The 20280-nt window shown below is 39.2% G+C and overlaps 1 protein-coding gene across 8 annotated transcripts in view; it reads right to left on the bottom strand.

The window, feature by feature from the left end:
* The window catches only part of PLEKHH1 (pleckstrin homology, MyTH4 and FERM domain containing H1), a 52754-nt gene that overhangs the window by 5338 nt on the left and 27136 nt on the right, over nt 1-20280 (bottom strand). For 6 of the 8 annotated variants that reach the window (XM_021400887.1, XM_021400884.1, XM_021400879.1 and 3 more), the window contains 18 exons: nt 19881-19969; nt 19309-19459; nt 18005-18144; nt 16950-17060; nt 15417-15503; nt 14037-14198; nt 13271-13351; nt 12114-12293; nt 11878-11986; nt 10868-10980; nt 10010-10186; nt 9651-9748; nt 6956-7133; nt 6413-6568; nt 4344-4444; nt 2405-2546; nt 1053-1195; nt 346-475 (listed from right to left, as the gene is read on the bottom strand). In XM_021400887.1, the coding sequence (XP_021256562.1) occupies nt 346-475; nt 1053-1195; nt 2405-2546; nt 4344-4444; nt 6413-6568; nt 6956-7133; nt 9651-9748; nt 10010-10186; nt 10868-10980; nt 11878-11986; nt 12114-12293; nt 13271-13351; nt 14037-14198; nt 15417-15503; nt 16950-17060; nt 18005-18144; nt 19309-19459; nt 19881-19969 (2348 nt within the window). The remainder of the gene's footprint in view (nt 1-345; nt 476-1052; nt 1196-2404; nt 2547-4343; nt 4445-6412; nt 6569-6955; nt 7134-9650; nt 9749-10009; nt 10187-10867; nt 10981-11877; nt 11987-12113; nt 12294-13270; nt 13352-14036; nt 14199-15416; nt 15504-16949; nt 17061-18004; nt 18145-19308; nt 19460-19880; nt 19970-20280) is intronic. The other 2 variants (XM_021400883.1, XM_021400886.1) reach the window with 2 other exon arrangements.

Genomic DNA, 20280 nt, shown 5'->3' with positions numbered 1-20280 from the left:
TATTTTTTAAGCTATTATTGCAGCCTTTATGACAAAGGAAATGCCTACATGTAAAAGTGTTGGAAAGGGTTTAGAGCTAGTATTTTGTATTGTGTTGAACTGATAGTCAGAAAAGTTTCAATGACTATTTACTGAACGCTAGCAACCCCTGGTGTCTAGAATGTATTTATCTTCCTTCTTTCTAAACAAATGTGGCACTAGAACTGTTCAGAACAGTTTATTGCTTGGTTTTTCCTCTTCCTGTAGGAGCATTTTCCATCTGTGTTAACAGAGGAAATAGATATGGCTCTGCTCATAGAGATTGTTCGTAGGGGAAAAAAAAAAAAAAAAGTGCACTCCTGTTACCTTAGCAGCAAATAGTTTGGTTCCAAAGAGAGGCCATTTGCGGGCCACTGTCAAATAAATTCGAACACATTCTGGTGGAGAGCATCCCTGCAGCACCATCCACTTTGTTGCCAGCCTGTCAGCCAGTTGCCTTTCAGAATTCAAGACACAAGACAGCACTATTTAATAAAGTCTTTCAAGGGAACGTGAGTAAAATTATACCAATAAATAAATGGTATTCTCCCTCGCTAAAATACAGCTGGGATCCATGGCAATGTCTGAATTCTGTATTTGAGTAATTGAGACCACTGCATACTGTGTGAGAATTTCCAAGTCAGAACATCAAAAAGCCCTGCTAGAATGTGTCCCACCGGAACTGCTGTGTAGCCTGAAATAGCCTGTACCTGCTGGCATTTTAGCATGTTGCAAATGCCAGGCATGTAGATTCCACTGAGGTTTAGGGGAAGAGTAAAACAAAAATTCACAAACAGAATTCATCTTAGGCTTAGATTTTTTGACTTGGGGAAAGTTAGCTGATGATTTGGCTGTTTTTGTATGAATTAACTACTTTTTTTTTTTTAATGAATCTTTTTTTCTGACACTGATGTTCTGCTTAAGCATCTACATTGAAATAAGCTTGACAGGGCTCCTTGAAACTTCGTAAGTATGAAGAGAGCAAATATAATAAATTGTTTTCAATGTAAAGTTTAAGAGAACAAACTACTTACCTGAGCTGTTCGGGAGCAATATTTTTCTTGTAGCGTTTGGGGTAGAATTTATCTAAGACCTGATGGAGAAGATGCTGCATTTTGGAGTGTGATGTTCCCCCAGGACCTGAAGATGCTGGCCGATCCAAATCCCCGTATTCTACCTGTATGGGAACCATTAGGTTATGGCCTGAACCAGTGATTGAGCACCTGGTGAAGGGGCACAGCCAGCCCCAGGAGCACAGGTGGAAGCAATTCACCTGTGCAACTGGAAATTCCCTAACCTCATTTAAGGGCTGGCAACCCCAAAGGAAGCATTTCTACTTGGAGGTTGCCTTCTTAGAGTATTCAGCCAGTCCTGATCCTCAGAAAGAGGTAAGGTGTTCCTCTTTTATTACTGGATTGTGACCTCTACCTTTCTTGGGTGATTCAAAATTAGTTTAAAGTAACTGTATTTGCTACTGCCTATCCTTACAACACCTAAGATAATGTTAGGCTTTGTAGTGCAACACAATTATGAGGTTTTTAGTGCAATAGAATGTTCTATGGATTCCCATAGCGATATCTACTGTGTTTATAAGTCCTGCAAAACAACGCCATCAGGATGGGGAATTTCTGTCTATAGCTTTTACCACAATAGAGCAGCAATAAGGGACGTGACTGCTCAAGGAATTCTTTGCTCTCCTTAAAAAAAAAAAAAAATGTGAAACAAGATCTGGGCCAGCTACCTGTAGGAAGATGCTTCTGTATAACTGCTAAGCTTTTGGGTTTTGTTTTCAACTGGTCAATTAAACAACAGCCTACTTGTAAATAGAGTGGACAGTGTTTCCAGCTTCTTCACCTCAATTCGTATTGCTTTAACAAATGCAACGGTTTCAGCTTAGTGAGAAATACTTATCCTGTTCATCATGCCCACAACTCATACTGTGTGCTTTCTGTTGTAAAATGCTAAATGTAAGCCTGGAGATCTAATGAAGAATCCTGGAAAACACTGTTTCTGAGTAAGAGGCTATTGTCATAGCAATGGTGAAAGCTTTTACTATTGGGTAGATATTTAATAATGCTAATATTTCAGTATCTCTAGTATGGCTCTAATCAAAGCATTTTTGGGGATAGTCCAGCCTCACCATGTTTTCCAGTATTTTTCTGCAGAAGGAAAGGAGAGTTTTTCCTGTAGTAAGTTTCCTTATGGCAAAAGGTGATCTGTTAGTATGGGTTTGCTGGTGCAATGAATCTGGCATGGTACACCTCAGACTACATATTTAATAAGGAATATCACTTTTGATGCAAACACATAATGTCAAAGACATTCAGTGTACGCATGTACTCCCTAGAGAACAAAAGCAGGTATTCCTGCCCACATTTATGCTCACCTGAGCCATCAGAGCAACCATTTCCAGAGCTAATTCTTTATTAACTGGAAACCTTCCACTGGCTATTTCATTGCTGACTTGGAAGGCCAGCAGCAACCGCTCTCTGTCCGTCTCACCCTTGGCTTGACTCCGAAAATAAAGCCTAAAAAGTAGAAGATTGTAAAGGCAAAAAAAAACAAACATGTCATGAACTGAGAACAGAGTCGTGAATTTTATCAAGGTGAGTAAAAAAGTGTTTTGTTTGTTTTTGGTCTAAAGTGACTTTTGTGTATTAGAAGGTGATTAAAGAGAGGTTTGGAAGCTAAGGTGCTTCCCTTATGGTCAAGAGTAAGGCAAGGAGGCTCAAAATGTGCTATCTAGCTTTGGCAGCTATTTGAAGTCTGTAAGCCAACCAAGTCAAGACAGAAAAGCATTATTAAACACAGGTAGATCAGCTTCATTCCTATTAACCATTGAGGCAAAATTTAAGAGATTGTATTCTGTGATAAGCAGAGAATGATGAGCTGTCTCTGCTGTAAGGCAAGAATTGTGTGAACTTCTACGTGTCAGCCTTGAAGACTTGTTAGATTTGCCACCTTTGTTTTGACTGCTTACACTGAAATTGTTATTGAAAATTCTTTGGTTTGTTTCAGTAGGCAATAAGAAACCCAATTACTAGGCTTTACTGCAAAAATGAAAGAAGCATTCTTGCAGTACTACTGGGAAGCTTTGGCTTATTCTCTTTACACTTAATTTCTTTGACCTGGTACAGCAATATGACTAGTGGATGCTGAAGACACAATTGTGGGGAATGCTTCCCAAAACAATTCCTCATCCATGCCAATTTACAGCTCACACTATCTAACTCAAATACTAATTTAAAGCTACACCAGTGACCATATATTCCACGATGCCACACAAGATATTCATTCCAGTGGATCATAGTATCAATCTTTATGTCAGTTTAAGACTAACAACACCATTAGGACCACAACAGCCTTACATGTCTTATCAGCGTCCTTCAGTTTAGAACAGTCCAACCTTGGAAAGACCTTATCAAAATATGCTTGTTGCCTAGTCTAGGCATATTCCAGTTCAACAAAATAATACTGCAAAGATTCACTCCTTAAAAAATACTTGGTCAAAAGTAATAACTTATGCTTCTATTACTATTATACTGACTAATAAAGTTCCCAGAAATGCATTTCCATCATTACAGTCACCAAAATCTTTGTGTTCAATACAAAACTTTATGGCTTTTCTAATTTGAGTGAGGCTTTGTTTCCCCTGAAAATGAATTCATGTGCAGAAGGCCGTTACTTGTTCCCATACACAGATGTCCATTAACTTTAATTCAGAATTCCTGTCTTTATTATAAATGATGAACTTGTTCCAGTTTTTGTTTTAGATCTTTGTTTCATAGTTTTCTTCTCTGCTATCTTTCATCGTCTGGCTTTTAACATTTCTCTCTTTATGAAGTCTGGGCACTGCTACTACATGTCTTCTCTACAGTCCCTGCCATTTAGAATGTTGTTCTTGTATGTTTTTCAACTTCAAGATTCCTCACTTAATTGCATGTTTCATTTATACTGGTGATTCTTTTTCCCCCGGGTTTCTCATCCTCTCACCTAACATGTTATTTAATTGCATTTTAGGATCTGGCAAACGAAATTGTGCCAAGTATGTTTTATTGTACTACAGCTAGTTCTTTAACCCATTTTAAGACTATGCCACCACTGCAAAGTGTTTTTAGGTTTACTTCTAGACCGTGTACCCTCTTGTACACGCATACTGCACACATAGAGAAGAAATTGCATCACACGTAGGAGCTGACATCATATTTGCTAAAATAGCTTTGGCCCTAACAATACTATACGTTACTGGCCTTCTGCAGAAATACAGGCATTCTACAAATGTTTAATTAACAGCAGTAGTGAGGCCAACAAAGGAGACACGGTACCTGTTCTTATAGGTCAATTTCACGATTCTTGTGCCACCTTCATATTTACCAGGATGCAATTCTTTTAAGGCTTGTTCCCATTTAGAAATGACATCACAAATCTTTTAAAGATATTATGGAGAGAGAAAATACAAACAGGTGAAATGAATAGTCAAGGCTTGATGGGAAAGTGGGGGGAAAAAAAGTACTGTGGAACATAGATGACTTTAAAAAAAAAAAAAAGACAAGATCATTATAAAGACCGCCAAAAGTGACAAATTGATTCCTTTTTCTATTACATAGTATGTTTTAGGGAAAAAAAAAGTGTTGCAATTAAAAGCGCCATCTCTAAATCTGCAGAGGGACATGTGTAAGTGAATTCTGGCCTAGTATGAGGCCTGTTATGTTGCCCGGGGGAACAGATATGCACAACAATGTGCTATTGTTAAGACCTTGAGCCCACACTATGGTGTTTTCCTCTGGACTACCTTTAGTTTGGTCAAATGGCTTGAAAGCCCAGTAGATTGGATCACATCTTTCATCTTGCTTCATGTGAAAAGAATCCAGTTCCTGCTAAGGTAGCTCCACAATGTGAATCAAAGCATAGTTGATAGGAAATACTGGTAGGATTGCTTCTAAAGTGCCTTTCTGAGCCTACCAAAAGCAGTAACGTATTTTCTGAATGGTAGTTATGTGCATGGTTGGCTAAACCAAAGTCCTGTGAATTTTCAAACTCTGGGAACGTTTGGATCTAGATTCCAGCTTCATACTTCACATATATTCTCAATAACAACATGGTTAACCATTTTGGTTCAATTCAGATTCCAGTCCTTTCACAAGTGGTCAAATAAAGGTGCCTAAGTTCTCTTTTGATAGCATTTCAATGAAAGGAATGTGAATGTAAGAAACCATGTGAAATACGTAACCAGATATCCTAATCTTCTCTTAAGAAGGTATGGAAGTTGCCTTGGTCACTAAATAATAGCTTGTTAATAATGAGTAAAAGTAATGCCTTTGCTTGTCTCAGACTTCTTTTACTGTGATGTTTTATCTCTCTGAATAGTGATTTGATTGTCAGCAAAGCTTCAGATTATCTGATCTATATCAGGCCATGAAAGCGAAGTTTATTATTTGGCACTGTCATAGCTTCCTTTTTAAATTGTCTAATTTAAAGTTATTGGCATCTACTCCCTATGTTGCCCAAGTGAAATTTTACACTGTGTAGAAGTTAGTTTTTATATTCCTTACAGGTGTCAGGGCTTCTTCAAAGTTGTCACTGCCACTATATCCTCTATCAATACTGTATAGCAAATTTATTTTTGGAGTTAATACCAACACTTGATGTCTTTCATTCATAGCCACTGGCCCACACAGTTAAGGTAGCCGTCCAGCTGCAGCATGAGTTCCAGTTCCAGGCTGGATGTGGCTCTGGGCAGCCTGGTCTAGTGGTTGGTGACCCTGCACTCAGCAGGGGAGTTGAAAGTCGATGATCTTTGAAGTCCTTTTCAACCCAGGCCATTCTATGAGTAAAAATCTCCATATGAAAGACGCATAAGTTAATACTTTAACTGTTTTCCCTTTATCTAGGCACTCCTCTCTTAAAGTGAAGGTATACCCAGCAGAGCTTTCTCTCCCCTAACAATACTCCTCAAGGAAAGTTATCTGGAGGTAGCAAGGAGAGAGATGCTTCATAATCCAATATATAAGATTTATATAAGCATGCCAAGAAAATCACAGCCTAACCTAAATTTGTCTCTATTAGGAGTATAATGCTTGATGTTAGTTGTGATATCTGATCGTGTCAGCTAACTCAGTCATGTTTTAGTCCTGTAGTTGAGGCAAACTAAACTACTTTGTACTAAAATCTGAGTTAAAGTCTTAATTTTTTTTTACCAATTTATCATGTACTAGAACAGAATGTGCTTTGTCTTAACTAGTATTTCAGATGAGATTAATATTTCATCTCTGAATGAAGGTAGGCACGATCCACATGCATTTGATCTTCTTGCATTAAGAAAAATTTAATAGCCCTTTAGCAGCTCTTCAAAGATCTATGCTAGATAGATGTAGCAGAGGGGGGGAAAAACTACCTTCATGTTGCCCTGCAGACAGTGTTCCAAATCCCTGCCAGAAGGATCATCCGTGAACAGAGAAAATCCCGTGTGGGATGGCTTCCGCATTCCTGTCTCCTGGTTCAGTCGCTGGATGAATTCATCAACTGTTGAGGAACCATCAAAGCCTACAACCTGTGATGCAATAGGAGCTAATTTAGTATAACTTTCAAAAAGCATGACACTGATGAGTATCACAACTAATGAAACCTGATTTTTCTACAGATCAGTGTATCATGACTGACTGTCAGCTGCATTGACTGCACTAATGTTGTCTCTCTTAACATTGCATTCTTTCTCATACTGAGACACTTTAAGTATCTCTCCCCAGCTACCTTTTCTTCCTAAGGCTTACTTGGAAGGGACTGGATTCCTTTCCCGACTAAAATGGCAAGGAAGAGAAATAGTATCTATCTCTAAACATCTGACATGTATGAACACCGTGGTGCCACCAGATCACGTGAAGGAAGCAGGTTATAGCACAGTCCTCTAGTGCCCAGAAAGGCAACCGTAGTAACTCACCTGGTAGGTTCCATTCATGAAGTGCACTGGGATGCTGAAGGGAAGTGAGTGGTGGTAGGGATTCCTCAGCAGGATGGACACAATCTCCATTCTTGAGGGCTTGGCTTCCCGTTCACCAGTCTGCACAGTGCGGTCCACTGATCTCTGGCAGTAGATGGCATACTTGCCTATTTCACTCCTAGGCAGGGAGAGATATGGAAGTAAGTCACAAATTCATGCTTTAAATAAGCCCTTTCCTTTCCTACGCCTATCCTGTAGCAAAGTATTCCTCCTTAAGATTTGGCTTAGTTACATCTCTGTGTAGATATCCTAGCTGATCTCAACAGACTAGCTCAGGTGAAAAGTTACAACACGAACCTGAGCTCCACGGTTCTATGAAATTCAAGCATACAGTGAGCATTCGCTGCTTGTAGCTGGACTGAACACAGCATAGGAATGTCCTCTTTTGTACCTTATTGACATCACAGTATTTGCTGAACCAAGACCAGGTAGTTCACACTTAAACTCACTATCATGCCGGAAGAAATTAGTTACTATCATGTTAAGTCCTGATAAGAACTAATCATAAACTGTAATGCATTAGCTCTAGTAACAGCATTATATAAACTTTGTTTATCAATTTGCATGACTATGCAAACTACAGGTTTTCATGTATGAATACTATCTGCCAGTCAACAGAGATTGTTCATTCAAGGCAGGCTCAGATTTGTTGCTAGTTCAGTACAGTACAGGGAAAGTTACTAAGTTACTATTGGTTTATTGCGTAGTGAAGAGATTGCTTTGCTGACATGGACCAAAAGGATTTAAGTGTCTCTAAAGCCAGGAAGGGATGGTCAATTACACCTGTAGCAAAAATGTTTAAAATTTATACAGTGAATAAGTTCTGAAATTGAATGCAGCCCAAAGATTTATATGGATTCATAAATTGCTGCCACTTTGTAGGTGAGGAGAGCAATTCCATTCAAGATGACTTCAGGAGCTCAGTACATGATTAAAACTGCAGTTAAACCCTTGCAAGCAACATGGAAGTCAGGAGCTCTGGGTTTTCACTGCACCATGATATTACTCACTTCCCCAATAATGTGTTTTTCACAAGGGAAAATCTTGCTTCAATGAGAAGCTGCTGCTTCTGGCTCCCAGGTTTTATCAAAATGATCCTGAGCCCTGCATCTTCTAATCTAGAACCATGCCCAACTTTTCTTCCACTTGTAGGGCATTAGATACATACTTCAATGTCACTTTTTATGAAAAGCAATACCTAGAGTAAAGATCTTGCCTAAAGCTAGATCATAGGTATTATGCAGTGTAAGCATCTCAGCATGTTGTATGCTGTGTGAAATTGACAGAATATCTGCACCAAACTATCGTGAAACAGCCTTACTGCTGTTTCACGATACTGCTCTGTGCAAAGAGACTTAAGTGTTCCTAATGCCAGGTAGGAGGAGCTAATCTAAATCTCATTTAGCAGCTACTCTAAACTTAATCTAAACTATAGGTGAATATAAGCACAATTTGCTTATCTAACTTCCGTATGTTTGTTTCTAGCCCTAAAAATTGTTTCATAGCAGGGCTGTATAAATACAATACTTCTGCTTGTTATTTTTTGATGAAGGTGCTTTTAGGCTAAGACCATTGAAGTTGTAATGCTTAAACTGATGCATTAATTCAGTTTTACAGAGCCCAGCAGATCCTTACAAAATTCAGTACTCCTCAAGGGCAGTACAGCAGTTCCACTACTGAGTTGTACAGGCCAGTCTGGGAGCTGGTAATACATATGGTTGAAGAAGTGGTTTCTGGTACTAGGCAGAAGAGCCCTAAGGTGTTATCTTAGTGAGAGCCTGAACTCTGAGGAACATCTGACATCTGTATTTCACTTGTGTGGCGGCATCAACAAAAAAAAAAAAAAAAAAAAGGAAAAACAAATAAAAAATGCATTTGCTAGGAGTACAAGATGAGCTTGAGTTCCAAGGCAGACTTAGGCCAAGAATGTGGATGAGCATTTGTCTGAATTGAAACACTGTTTTACCTATTTCTGAACAAATATTTTTGAAACAGACAGCTAGACATCTCTAGCTGTGACCATGCCAAGGACACAGTCAGACATGCTGAAGACCAGATGACCACAGAAACACACAAAGACCAGAGCATGAACGCGGGAGAAAAGCTTATTGCTGCTACAGTATATATCACATTGTTTTCTTATAAAGGAAAATATTATCTTGTGTAACATGCTAAAAAGGTAACAAAAACCAATAGTAGAATGTATTTCAGGTTTGTTTTTCATAGTTTTTTTATGGTTCCCCATGTTGTTCTCTTTTTGTAAATTCATTGTTAGCTAACCTGACAGAGGAATGTCATCACCTAAAATTCATTCTGAATTTAGTCTGTAACGATGAATAAAAGGAATTGGTTGCATCAGCAAAAACAAGAAACAAACAAAAAAGCCCTGGGTAGCTCTAGTTATATTTGCAGAAAGTTCTGCTAGTTTTGTGAACTAGTTGAATGTTCAACTGATAAAATGAGCATGGATGACTGAAGAGGAACAACTTGATATTTTCAGGAACCTTCCATCCTCTTTCTCAACTTATTTTGCAGGTAAGAGGTACAAAGTGGTTTCCATCTATTTCAATAGTAGATGCAAAAGGCAATTGCCTTAGAAAAAAAAAAAAAAAAAAAAAGCTGTTGCAGCCTTTACCTGGGGTCTGCATGGCGCTGCAAGTGCTGCTTGATGTACCAAAGGAAGTGATGCTGGGGCAGGAACAGAGGAGCACATAAAGCCAGGAGCTGCCAGCACTGTGAACATAAAGCTTGGTCATAATTCTTGTTCTGTACTTCCTCTCTGTTGCTTTTCATAGAATATTGTAATCAAAATGTTGGATGATGAGTAGTGCTTTTGGGAGTGACCATTTTCAGACTCGCGGTTAAAGTATCAAAAGTCTCTTTCCTCCAGCACACCTCTGGCATTTGTACCATTTTCTCATTGCTAATTTTTAAAAACATGGAATTAAATAGACATCAATATTTACAGAGTGGAATTGACAAAGAAGAGTTCACCTGAATGACTGAGTGGTTCTGGGGCTGTCGGCAATTCGTCTGTTTAACAAGCTGACAGAAGATTTCATTCTGCAGCTCAGCATGTGTCAAACAGACCTGCAGTGCTGTCTGGGCAAGTGACACGTGGTAATCAATAGAGGATGCTTCCACAGGGACATTGATGAACAGCTGACAGGACTGCAAAGTGGAGAAGTTAATCAATGCTGTTAATACAGTGACTCTTTAGTACTTTCCAGTCCAGGTTCCCCAAACGTGTTACATACAATTCTTCTAAATAAACCTGAAAGAAGGAGACACATAATACTAGGTTTATGTCCCTCCCTCTTTCCATCTGTGCCAACTGGAAAATTCACTTAACCTTCTCCAATCAGAGGAGCTCACAATTGAGCAGGAAATTGTGTTTCCTGCCTTTCATGTCCATACTTTACTTTGCTATGATTATTTTAGTCTTAGTGCTGATCTTACACTTGAGGAGTGCAAGCTGGACTGGGCTCTGAGCACCCTGATCTAGCTATAGGTGCCCCTGTTCATTGCAGGGATGTTGGACTAGATAATCTTGTAAGTTCCTTCCAACTTAAATGATTCTATAATTCTATGAATCAAATCTCCAATGGCTTTTCCACTGGTCTTACTGCCACAGCTGAGTTTGCCAGTACGTTGTTTTCTTCAGTCCAGCTGTTAGAGAGGAAAGAGGAAGGTAAGGCTAAGTTTGAAGCATAAAGCCTGTGTGGAACGTTGCTCCTAGCTCCAGATTCTCTACAAGGAAAAGTTAAACTTTTAAAGAATGAATGACACCTATGCTGTTGCCCCAGCAACTGAGTAAAATGGCTGAAAACTGCATAATGTCCCTTTAAGTACCTTGAAAAGTTTCAGAGCTTCAGTCTGCAGAGCCTCAGATGGCAGAGTGGTGAGGGACATGTGCAGCCCGTCTTTACTGTAGCACAACATGGGGTGTTTCCACAGTGGAGAATCTGAAGTAGCAGACAGGCAAAAACATGCACTGTCAGAACCAGAAGATAGATAACAGTCCTCATGTTGAAAAGGAACCTTGTTGAAGAGGTAAAGCATACAGGGAAGCAGCACTGCCATATTTATCTTTGAGGCAATTTGACGGATTTTAGCAATGCTTCCAGTGAACAAGAGGCCACTAAAAGCCTTAGCTTCTATCCACAACCAGAGCTCCTTGTCAGCTAGTTTCTGGTGAGAAAGTGCTTGGCTGTATATTCAAACAGGAGAAACAAACTCTGCCAGGGCAGTTATGTGCTATGGGGATTTTATTAATGCAAGTTACGATTCTACAGTCAGCAAGATAGGTGTAGGGATATATGAGTGTGCAGGAAAGAACAAACACACATGTTAATATACATGCAACCTACTCTAGGGAACCTGCTTTAGCAGATGGGTTGGACTTGATTGTCCCCAGAATCCCTTCCAACCCCTACAATTCTGTGATTTGAGAACATGGTGCACAAACGTGTGAATGAATGAGTACCAAAGACAAGGAGAAAAAGATGAGCATGGAGGTATATGTTAAGGTTTATACATGTGGACAGAAAAACAGATCTGAAAGCAGATGTGTGTGTATTTAGAGCAGAAAAGAGAGAATGTGCTTGTACAGTTAAAGTTCCCACAAAACAGACACCAGGACCAATAATTATAGAAAAAAAATAAAGCCCCAGTTATTTGAACTTGAATAAATGTTACAGAAGTTTCAGATGCTTATGGATGTAGGGGTGAAATGCACTGTATCATATGCTATTCTACTGAGAATCTGCTTTCTTCATCTTTGACTGAATTAAAATTGAGGATTGAAATTACTTTTCCTTATGTTTTGCTACCATGAAAAAGAGTTTGCTGTTTCTACTTACTAGGGTCTCCCTCTGCATCCAACAGTTTTCCGATGAGTTGCTCATATGATGTACCCACTGTGGCATTCCTGCTACCAGCTGCTACTGTCAGATGGTACAGCCAGGTATTCTAGGCATAAGGATGAAAACAATATGGGACAATGTCAATCTTGTTTTCTACACACAGGTTGTTTATTCCCCATATATTGTCTGATACGAAAAAATCTCTTACTCTCCAAAAAGACCGTCATTCATACCTTCTCCTGTTTTGTGCGAATGAGTAAGTATGTGGGACTCTGGTCTTGTGGGTGAATCACCAAAGTGCAGTGGGATGAGAGAAGTCCTCCACCAGTGGCTTCGTAATCTTCATCAGAGTCGCAGGAACGGTCTACTTCTTCCACTTTGGACTCACGAATAGGCAGATGCCCTAAGGGACACTAGAAGGAGGAAGCAAGCTAGGTAACTCCAGCTAATCATCCACTGTGGACAGGGAACATTGAGTAAGAAATTCTAGTTCAAAATGTTAGCAGTTCTGTAATCTGTAAGCAATGAATTATAATTCAGTGCCTAACAATAATAATTACATCATCTCACACTTCTATAAAGCTCCTCCATCAACTAAAGTACTTTCAAACTCAGGTATTACTTCTACTATATTTCTTTGGGGGGCATCTATAGGTCAGAATGATAATATGAAAATAAAAAGATTTTTCCCTTAAGTTACTGCTTTCCTCTCATTAGTTGTGTTTGTACCATTGGTTTTGCAGTGAAGGATGTGTTTTCTGATGGTCAGCTGCCCAATATTTTGAGCCACTGAGTTCCAATTGTGATCAGACTTTCTGGATGCTACTGGAAAATAAGTACTTTTAAATTACACAAATTGGTAGATTCAGATAAACAGAGGATATCTGCTGTGCTAGCTCTAGAATGTTGATCCCAAGTATGTGTCCCAGTGTTCCTGATGTGTCTAAAACCAAAGCTTGGTTTTAGACATTATCAAGACAAAACAATGGACCGCTAGGCCAAGATTTCTAGAAAAAGAAGAGCATTACACCGATTAAATGACCTTCCTCTTTCCATATTGTTGTCACTACTTCTTTTCATTACAATATGCAGAATACATCCACTGCTGTACAAAATAGCTCCCACTAAGGTTTTCACAAGACCTAATGTAGAAAGTGAGAAACAAGATACAGGGTGATCTCAGAAACAGCAGTCACTTGCCTTTCAAGATTTTAGTAATTTTACATGATGTGGGGTTTTTCTTAAACTATTTCAGGAGATCATGTAGAAGAGGCTATTGGAAGGGGAGAAGTACAGGCAAGGAAGAGTTAGAAGCGTGAGAGACAAAAGCGGTAAAAGGAAAGAAAGTTTCATAGGAAGTGGGAAAAGAGGGCTCAAGAACAAGAATTACCTTATCCTCATGATTTCGGTAGTAGTAAAAAGTTTTTCCAATCAGTGCACACCAGACAAGCTTAGAGTGACCATGCTTGACCTATATGGAGTACAAAGAAATACATAACATTTTTAACATCTGCAGTGCTGTTGCCACAACTTTATAGATTTAATTCAAAATTGAAATTTTTCTTATAGTATTTGTTGTACGTTAATATAAGCTCCTTTCAAAATACACAGGGCACTATTTCCAAAAGCAAGCAGGTACATCCCACCTAAGTAGATGGGACATAGATGTTTGTGGAAACAATCTATGGAAATGGCATAAAGGAGAATAATTTCCAGCCGTTGTACTTTGTACAAATATGATTGTAGTCTGTTATTGTGGAAATAAATCCTCTGCTGAAACCATACAAGCCATGTCCTTAAGACTCTCCTATATCACCAAGTTCAGATCAGTTAAATTATTTCCTTGGTATTTGTTTATTATCTATGAAATGTTGTGAGTTATGTTGAAGAAAAGCCTGCATAAGCTATGTATCTGTTACTACTTTATTATTTGACAAAGTCAGTATCTCTTAGCAGCCTTATTTGTCCCATTTCTTATCATTTATATAAACCTTCATTTCTGACAAACAGAAGCTTACTGCTAATTTTCTTTGTTTCCCATTCTTCTAGGAAATATTAAAATACTAATTTCTTGCTGACGTTTACTGTACAAACCAAGAGGCTGGTACTCTGTCAATACTAAGCTAAGCTGAATAAAGTCAAAAGTAGTATTTTACCTTGGTAAGCCAACCTTTCACAGTGGGTTTAGCATCACTATGAGGAACTCCAACAGGATTGGTCACTTGCACTCTGAGAATACTCTGTAGGACACGAATCCATTCCTCCAAGATGTTGGGAGAGTCTGCTGTCAGGAAGTAGGTTCTCTTCTCTGTCATGAGCTGGAAGAAAAAGGAATTAGGAAGTATAAATCTGCATACCTTCAATCTTATCTTCAGCTGATGGGTTTCATTATTGCATACAGATTTTTTTCTGGTGGTTGAGGAGAGATATTTTTGTGTAAGAAAAAAGGTGCTAAAATTCCAAGCCTGGATGAAAGGTATGAAACTCAGATGACAAATTCTCATGAGCTCTCTTGCTGTTACTCTTAGACATTGCAGCTTTACTTGTCTCTCATCCTGTCTTGTTTCTCAGTGCTAATCATAGAATCGTTTGAGCTGGAAGGGACTTTCCAAGGTCATCAAGTCCAACTCCCCTGCAATGGATGGAATCCTACTGCTAGACCTGGTTGTATTTCTCCCCTCTCTGCCATTACTACCTGGTATTTCTGAGACAGTAGCTACTTTATTAGGTGTCTGTGGGTACCCGAACACTGTGACATCACTGATGCTGCTAATTTTTCATTTTAAAGGTTGCTGCAGAAATATTTTTTGCTGCTTTCACTTTGTATTAAATAGTTTGTGACTCCAAGAAGAAAGATATCATGAATTTAAGAGCATTAAGCCTTAGCAACTTCAATTTTATAAATGCAGAAGGTAGTTTCCAGGCCAGACCATGTGCCTTTCAGTCAAAGTATAACAGAAATTTTAATGTCTCCTTTTTAGTGAACTCCTTTAACAATAATGACTTGAAAACTCAGTGAAGAACTAATGTTTAATGTTTAGAAAATGAATTCTAATGGGAATCCAAAGCTTTAAGTATTTTTTCATATTCTCCATACATAACCATAGCATAGTTTGGGTTGGAAAGGACAATTAAAGAACATCCAGCATATGCCATGGGTAGAGACATCTGTCACTGTGTTACACATGTATAGTCATTCTGGAGATCTTGTAAGAGGAGTCTTGCAGAGCAGATCCTGTGTACTCTACGGCTTTAGTTATTGTAAGAATGGCTTTTCCCCACAGTTTACAAGTTCTCACATTGCAAAAAGGAAAGTGCTACAGTTCAAAATCAAATAAAGGAGAATTTCTTTCAACATCACAAAGCTGTATTTGGGTTACAATTTCCCCATTATTTATAAAACTGCCTGTCTTGTGCCAGGAAACAGTAGCCAAAGTTAGCTCTTATCAGTTAAGATGTTCAGTACTGTTCTGGCTGAAATAAGTGCTCACTCATCAAGTGTATGGTTACCTGTAGGATGAGAAAGCAATGCTTACCTGGAATGTTTGGGACCCTTCACCTCTGACAATTTGGCATGAGGAATTTAGCTCCATCTGCCCTTGTGGTTTGCGGATAACATCGCTCTGGGGAAAGAAAAGCAAACAACTTTTTCTGTAGGAAGAAATTACATGGGTCTCAAAGTAGCTAAATACAGCATTAAATAAATTCATGTGCAGGTTGAATCTGAAAAGGAGAGAGGCTGAAGGTCACCAGGTAAAATAAGACAACAGCATGATCTCTTTACATTGATGAAATAAAAGTCTCCTTAACAGTGACAGCCAATACAGCAAGGGTAAAAGCAACAAGTAGTGTCTTAGGAACTACTTATTGGACATTAGGTAAAAACAACAACAACAAAAAAAAAACTTTATCACTAGGAAGGCAAAACAACTCTAAATAGGTGCCCAGATTTACTGACTTTCCACCTTTGGAACTTTTTAAGACTCAGCTAAAGAAAGCCATGGGTTATTTTGTCTATAGCTGGTGGTAGTCCACCTTCAGTGCGCATCTTCCAGAAGTCCCTTGCAAACAACAATCTGGATTCTTTGCATGTATGAAATTATGTATGTATGTTATATACATACAATTTACTTGTAAATCATGATAGATAAACATAGTAGCAGAAATAAAGACGCATTTTGCACTGAGGTGTATTTTCGTATTGTCAGAATATGATGAAAAAATTTGGAAATAAATTTTATCAGTATTACTGACTGTACGGGAACTGTTCAGTCACAGCCTGAACCAGTGATTAAGCATCTGGTGAAGAGGTGCGGCTAGCCTGGGAGCACAGGTGCAAGCAATTCACCTCTGCAACCAGAAGAGGTGGACCCAGAATCCACCCCTCCCTAACCTCACTTAAAGGTTGGTATTTAAGGGGGAAACGTCTCTATTTGAAGATAATTTCCTTCTGGGAGCTTTTCAGTAAGTCCTTGCCTTTCGGACAGGGTAAGCTATTCCTTTCTTATTACCAGCTTGCAACTGATACTTTTTGCAGGTCATCCTAAAACTGTTCAGAGGCAATTTCTTACCTCTTCACCCAGTATGCTGACTCATAAGCTAAGAAGTGCGTATCCACAGAAATCCTGTGTAAGAATGCATATATATAGGAAATTGCTTTGTTCAGAAGGAGAAAAAGGTAAGGAAGGTGAATATCCCTAAATTAATTATCCTGAACTACAATAAGGTAACTTCATTTAGGATACTTACAAGTTAAAAAATATTTTGAAGTATTTTAATGGACAAACATGCTCTCTCAACGTTGTTTCATTGATCATTGTAAGGGATAGCATTCCGTAAGAAAGCTTATTTTAAATTGTATCCTAGTTTCCTAACACTTCCACATCAGTCTGGGAGGTCAATCCATAGTTGAACATGTGGGTCAAACACAAAGCTCTCTGGCAGGACACTTAGTGGTAAGCTTGGCCATAGCTGCACATTCTGCCAGTGCCATCAGTCTGGAACTAATTCAGCAGCCAGCCTTCCTCCTATGCTTCCTCACACAAAGTAAAAGTATCTCTGTGACTCACCGGAGACTTGTAGTACATGATTTGTCTGTTTCTTAGAACAAACCATCGTCTCTTCCACATCTTCACCTGGCTGCCCATTTTCAGCAAGTAACCTGATTTCTCCATGGGTTCCTGGAGGTCAAAGAGCAAAGTAGAATTACCCTGAACCTCTCAAAATACAAATGAAAGAATGAAATTGAGCTCAGACATCTGCTGTATCTTCTTCACGTTCCTCTTTACACTGCCAGATGGAATTAGCAGCCATCCAAGGTCAGCGTTCTTTGCTTAACTTGAAAAAAGCTGTAGACCATGGGTGTCCAACTGTTTGGCTTGCCTGAGCCACATATAAAATATATAATATAGTTAATATATATAAGTAACAAAACTACTTTTAAATTTTTTAATTAAAACATTAAAAAAGAGGGCAACAAAAACAAAACTAGTGGGGTATTTGATGTAGTTTTTGTGAAACTAACGCACAGATAAGTATCTTCAGTGTGAAAAAACAACTTGTCTAACTTATTTAAATGGGCAGTCAAATATCCACCAAAACTGCTAAATCTGCAAGCCATTTTTAATTGAAGAATAGCAAGGTTGGAAGGGACCTCAAGACATCACTGAGTCCAACCTGCTGCTATAGCAGGTCCCCTACAATAGGTTGCACAGGTAGGCATCAAGATGGATCTTGAATATCTCCATAGAAAGAGGCTCCACAACCTCTCTGGGCAGCCTGTTCCAGTGCTCCATCACCCTTACCATGAAGAAGTTCTTCTGCGTGTTTGTATGGAATCCCCTGTGTTTTAGGCCATTGCTACTTGTCCTATCACTACACGTTACTGAGAAGAGCCTGGCCTCAACCATCTGCCTCCCACCTCCCTTTAGATATTTATAAATACTAATCACTACAGCATAGTGTTTAAGTAAAGACGTTGCTATCCTTTCTTTTTCCTTTGAATTTCCAAACTTGCTTAGTCATAAAAGCATAAGGCCATCATTAAAGGAGAATATGACTACAAAAATACATCAGAGATCATCAGAAAAGAATACGGTTCTCAATGCTTATACTTCTATCTTACAGTGTAGATTCCACCGTCAGTGGAATAGGAAGATGTCCGCTGTAGCTTATGTTCCGGCTCTGAATAGTCACCATCCAAGGAGTAGGCATCAGGAGGGACAGCATAGTCACTTTCAGAGCTCACTGAAGACATAGAAACACCTGTTAAAAATAAAGGAAAGAATTAGAATGATGGCTAGGTGGAAGCAGGCACAAGTGTAACATCTGTTTGATACTGGACACTCTTAAAAGATTCTTGAGTTCACTGTTAAAGCTTCTTTGCTCAATAAGACATCAGATCAGATGTTGGAAGCTCAAAGCACACTAACCAAACTTCTGAGACTATATTCTTCTTGGAAGACAAACTTCCTGTGAATATTTCACCATTGATGGGCATTGCTCTCAACACAACAAATGTTAAGACTATGTGTAATGAGGTTATACTTTACTGGCTGCAAAATTGGAATAAATTTTTTACTCTGTGATCCAGTTTAGCCTTTCCAGAAGTCAAGGAAAACTGCTCTAGCCAGGACAGAAATTACTTGATGCCTCTCAGAGATAAGGAAATTTTGTTTACTGGTCAATTAATTATCAGTTAGTGGCAGAGATTTAAAAAAAAATCTTTAATGTGTCAATATTGACTTACAAGGAAAAGTCATAAAAGGGAGGAGTCTCGAGCACAGGTCCCACGAGGACCAGCTGAGGGAACTGGCATTGTTTAGGCTGGAGAAGGCTTGGGGAGACCTTCTCGCACTCTACAACTACCTGAAGGAAGGTTGCTGTGAGGTGGGGGCCAGCCTTTTCTAGCAGGTAACAGCTACAAGATGAGAGGGAATGGCCTCAGGCTGCACCAAGGGAAGTTCAAGCTGGATGTTAAGAAAAATTTCTCTGAAAGAGTAGGAATGGGCTGCCCAGGGAGATGGTTGAGTCACCATTCCTGGAGGTGTTCGATAAGCATTTAGATGCTGTACTAAGGGACATTTGTTAGTGGGGAAATATGGGTGGTAGGTGGATAGCTGGACTGGATGATCTTGGAGGTCTCTTCCACCCTTGGGGATTCTATGATTCTATGAAAAGGTATCAATGCTCCACTATGTGATGAATTTGGGAAATAATCCATCCCATGATCTTAGTTTAGCAATTGTCTGAATGGAAAGCTACTAGCAGCAAAATCCATCTAAAAGGACAGGTTTCTATTGAGTAGCTGTTGATGTCTGAATGTATGCTGTGAGAACTTGCATTTGCTTGTCTGCTACTGGTGACATTGTTCAGGACAATTTGTGGGGAGAACACATATGCTGCTCAGTAGCAAAACTCCCACTTTACCTCTTTTTGTTGCACGAGGGCTGCCTGGCATGCTGGCTTTTCTGTTTTCAGATCCAGCAGCAGAATTCCTGAAGCTGGCATGGGAGCCACAATCATCATCAGAGCCTGAAGACTCATCTAAGAAAGGCACGCTGCTGATCTGCGTGGCTTTCTGGAAAACAGACCTATATGGTCAGCATGTAAGGGAGGAATTTCTCCAGGACAATCTCTGTTCATAAAAAGACAGAGTAACCAAGCAGGCCCTTGCTTTTCATACTGCTTTGACCAAAATTGTCCCAGGGTTCCTCATTTCCACCCTTTCACTTTCTAGGCTACAACCACTCTAGGTTTCTACAGCCTTGTGGTACAAACTACAACTTACTGTACCAAAACTTGCTGCAGCATTCTGTTTTTTTTTTTTTTTCTGTATAAATTTATCACCTCCTGTTCCTTCTACATTCTTTTAATCTCCAGTCCTTCTTAGCATTCTTTAGTTTTCTTTTCCTCTCTGCACAGCTTCAGTCCATTCTCTCAAACTAGTGGTAGCTCTGGCCCTTGCTTTTCATAAGAAGAAAACTGAAATAACTCCTTACCCCCTTCAATGTAGTGTAGACTGGAACTGTGATGTTTCTGTAGATGAGACAGGTAAATGGCCCAGAAGCTGAATATGAGAAATTTGAAACTGGGAAAATTCAGAGAGAACAAGAGAGCAAAAAATGCAATCTGGTGAAATGAAACAGGTTTTAATGGAGAGGTACGTGTATGTGTGTACCTCGTGTAGCCTCTTGGAACACAATGGAGGACTGTCATCCTGGACTGTTTGGCCTCAGAAAGCCTAAAGGATGTGTTATTAATCACATACTACTGCCAGAGACAGCTGCAACGTTCCTTTCATTTAGCCTGTAACACATCTCACCCACCCCATGCTCCCCATGTTATGATGGCACTCCAGTGAACCACTTCTGAACAGGTAAAAGCCAAAGTGGACAATTT

The sequence above is a fragment of the Numida meleagris genome, chromosome 6, assembly GCF_002078875.1.
Source record: "Numida meleagris isolate 19003 breed g44 Domestic line chromosome 6, NumMel1.0, whole genome shotgun sequence".
NCBI lineage: Eukaryota > Metazoa > Chordata > Aves > Galliformes > Numididae > Numida > Numida meleagris.
The sequence above is the reverse complement of the archived record's forward strand: the minus strand, read 5'-3'. Positions and strand labels throughout refer to the sequence as shown.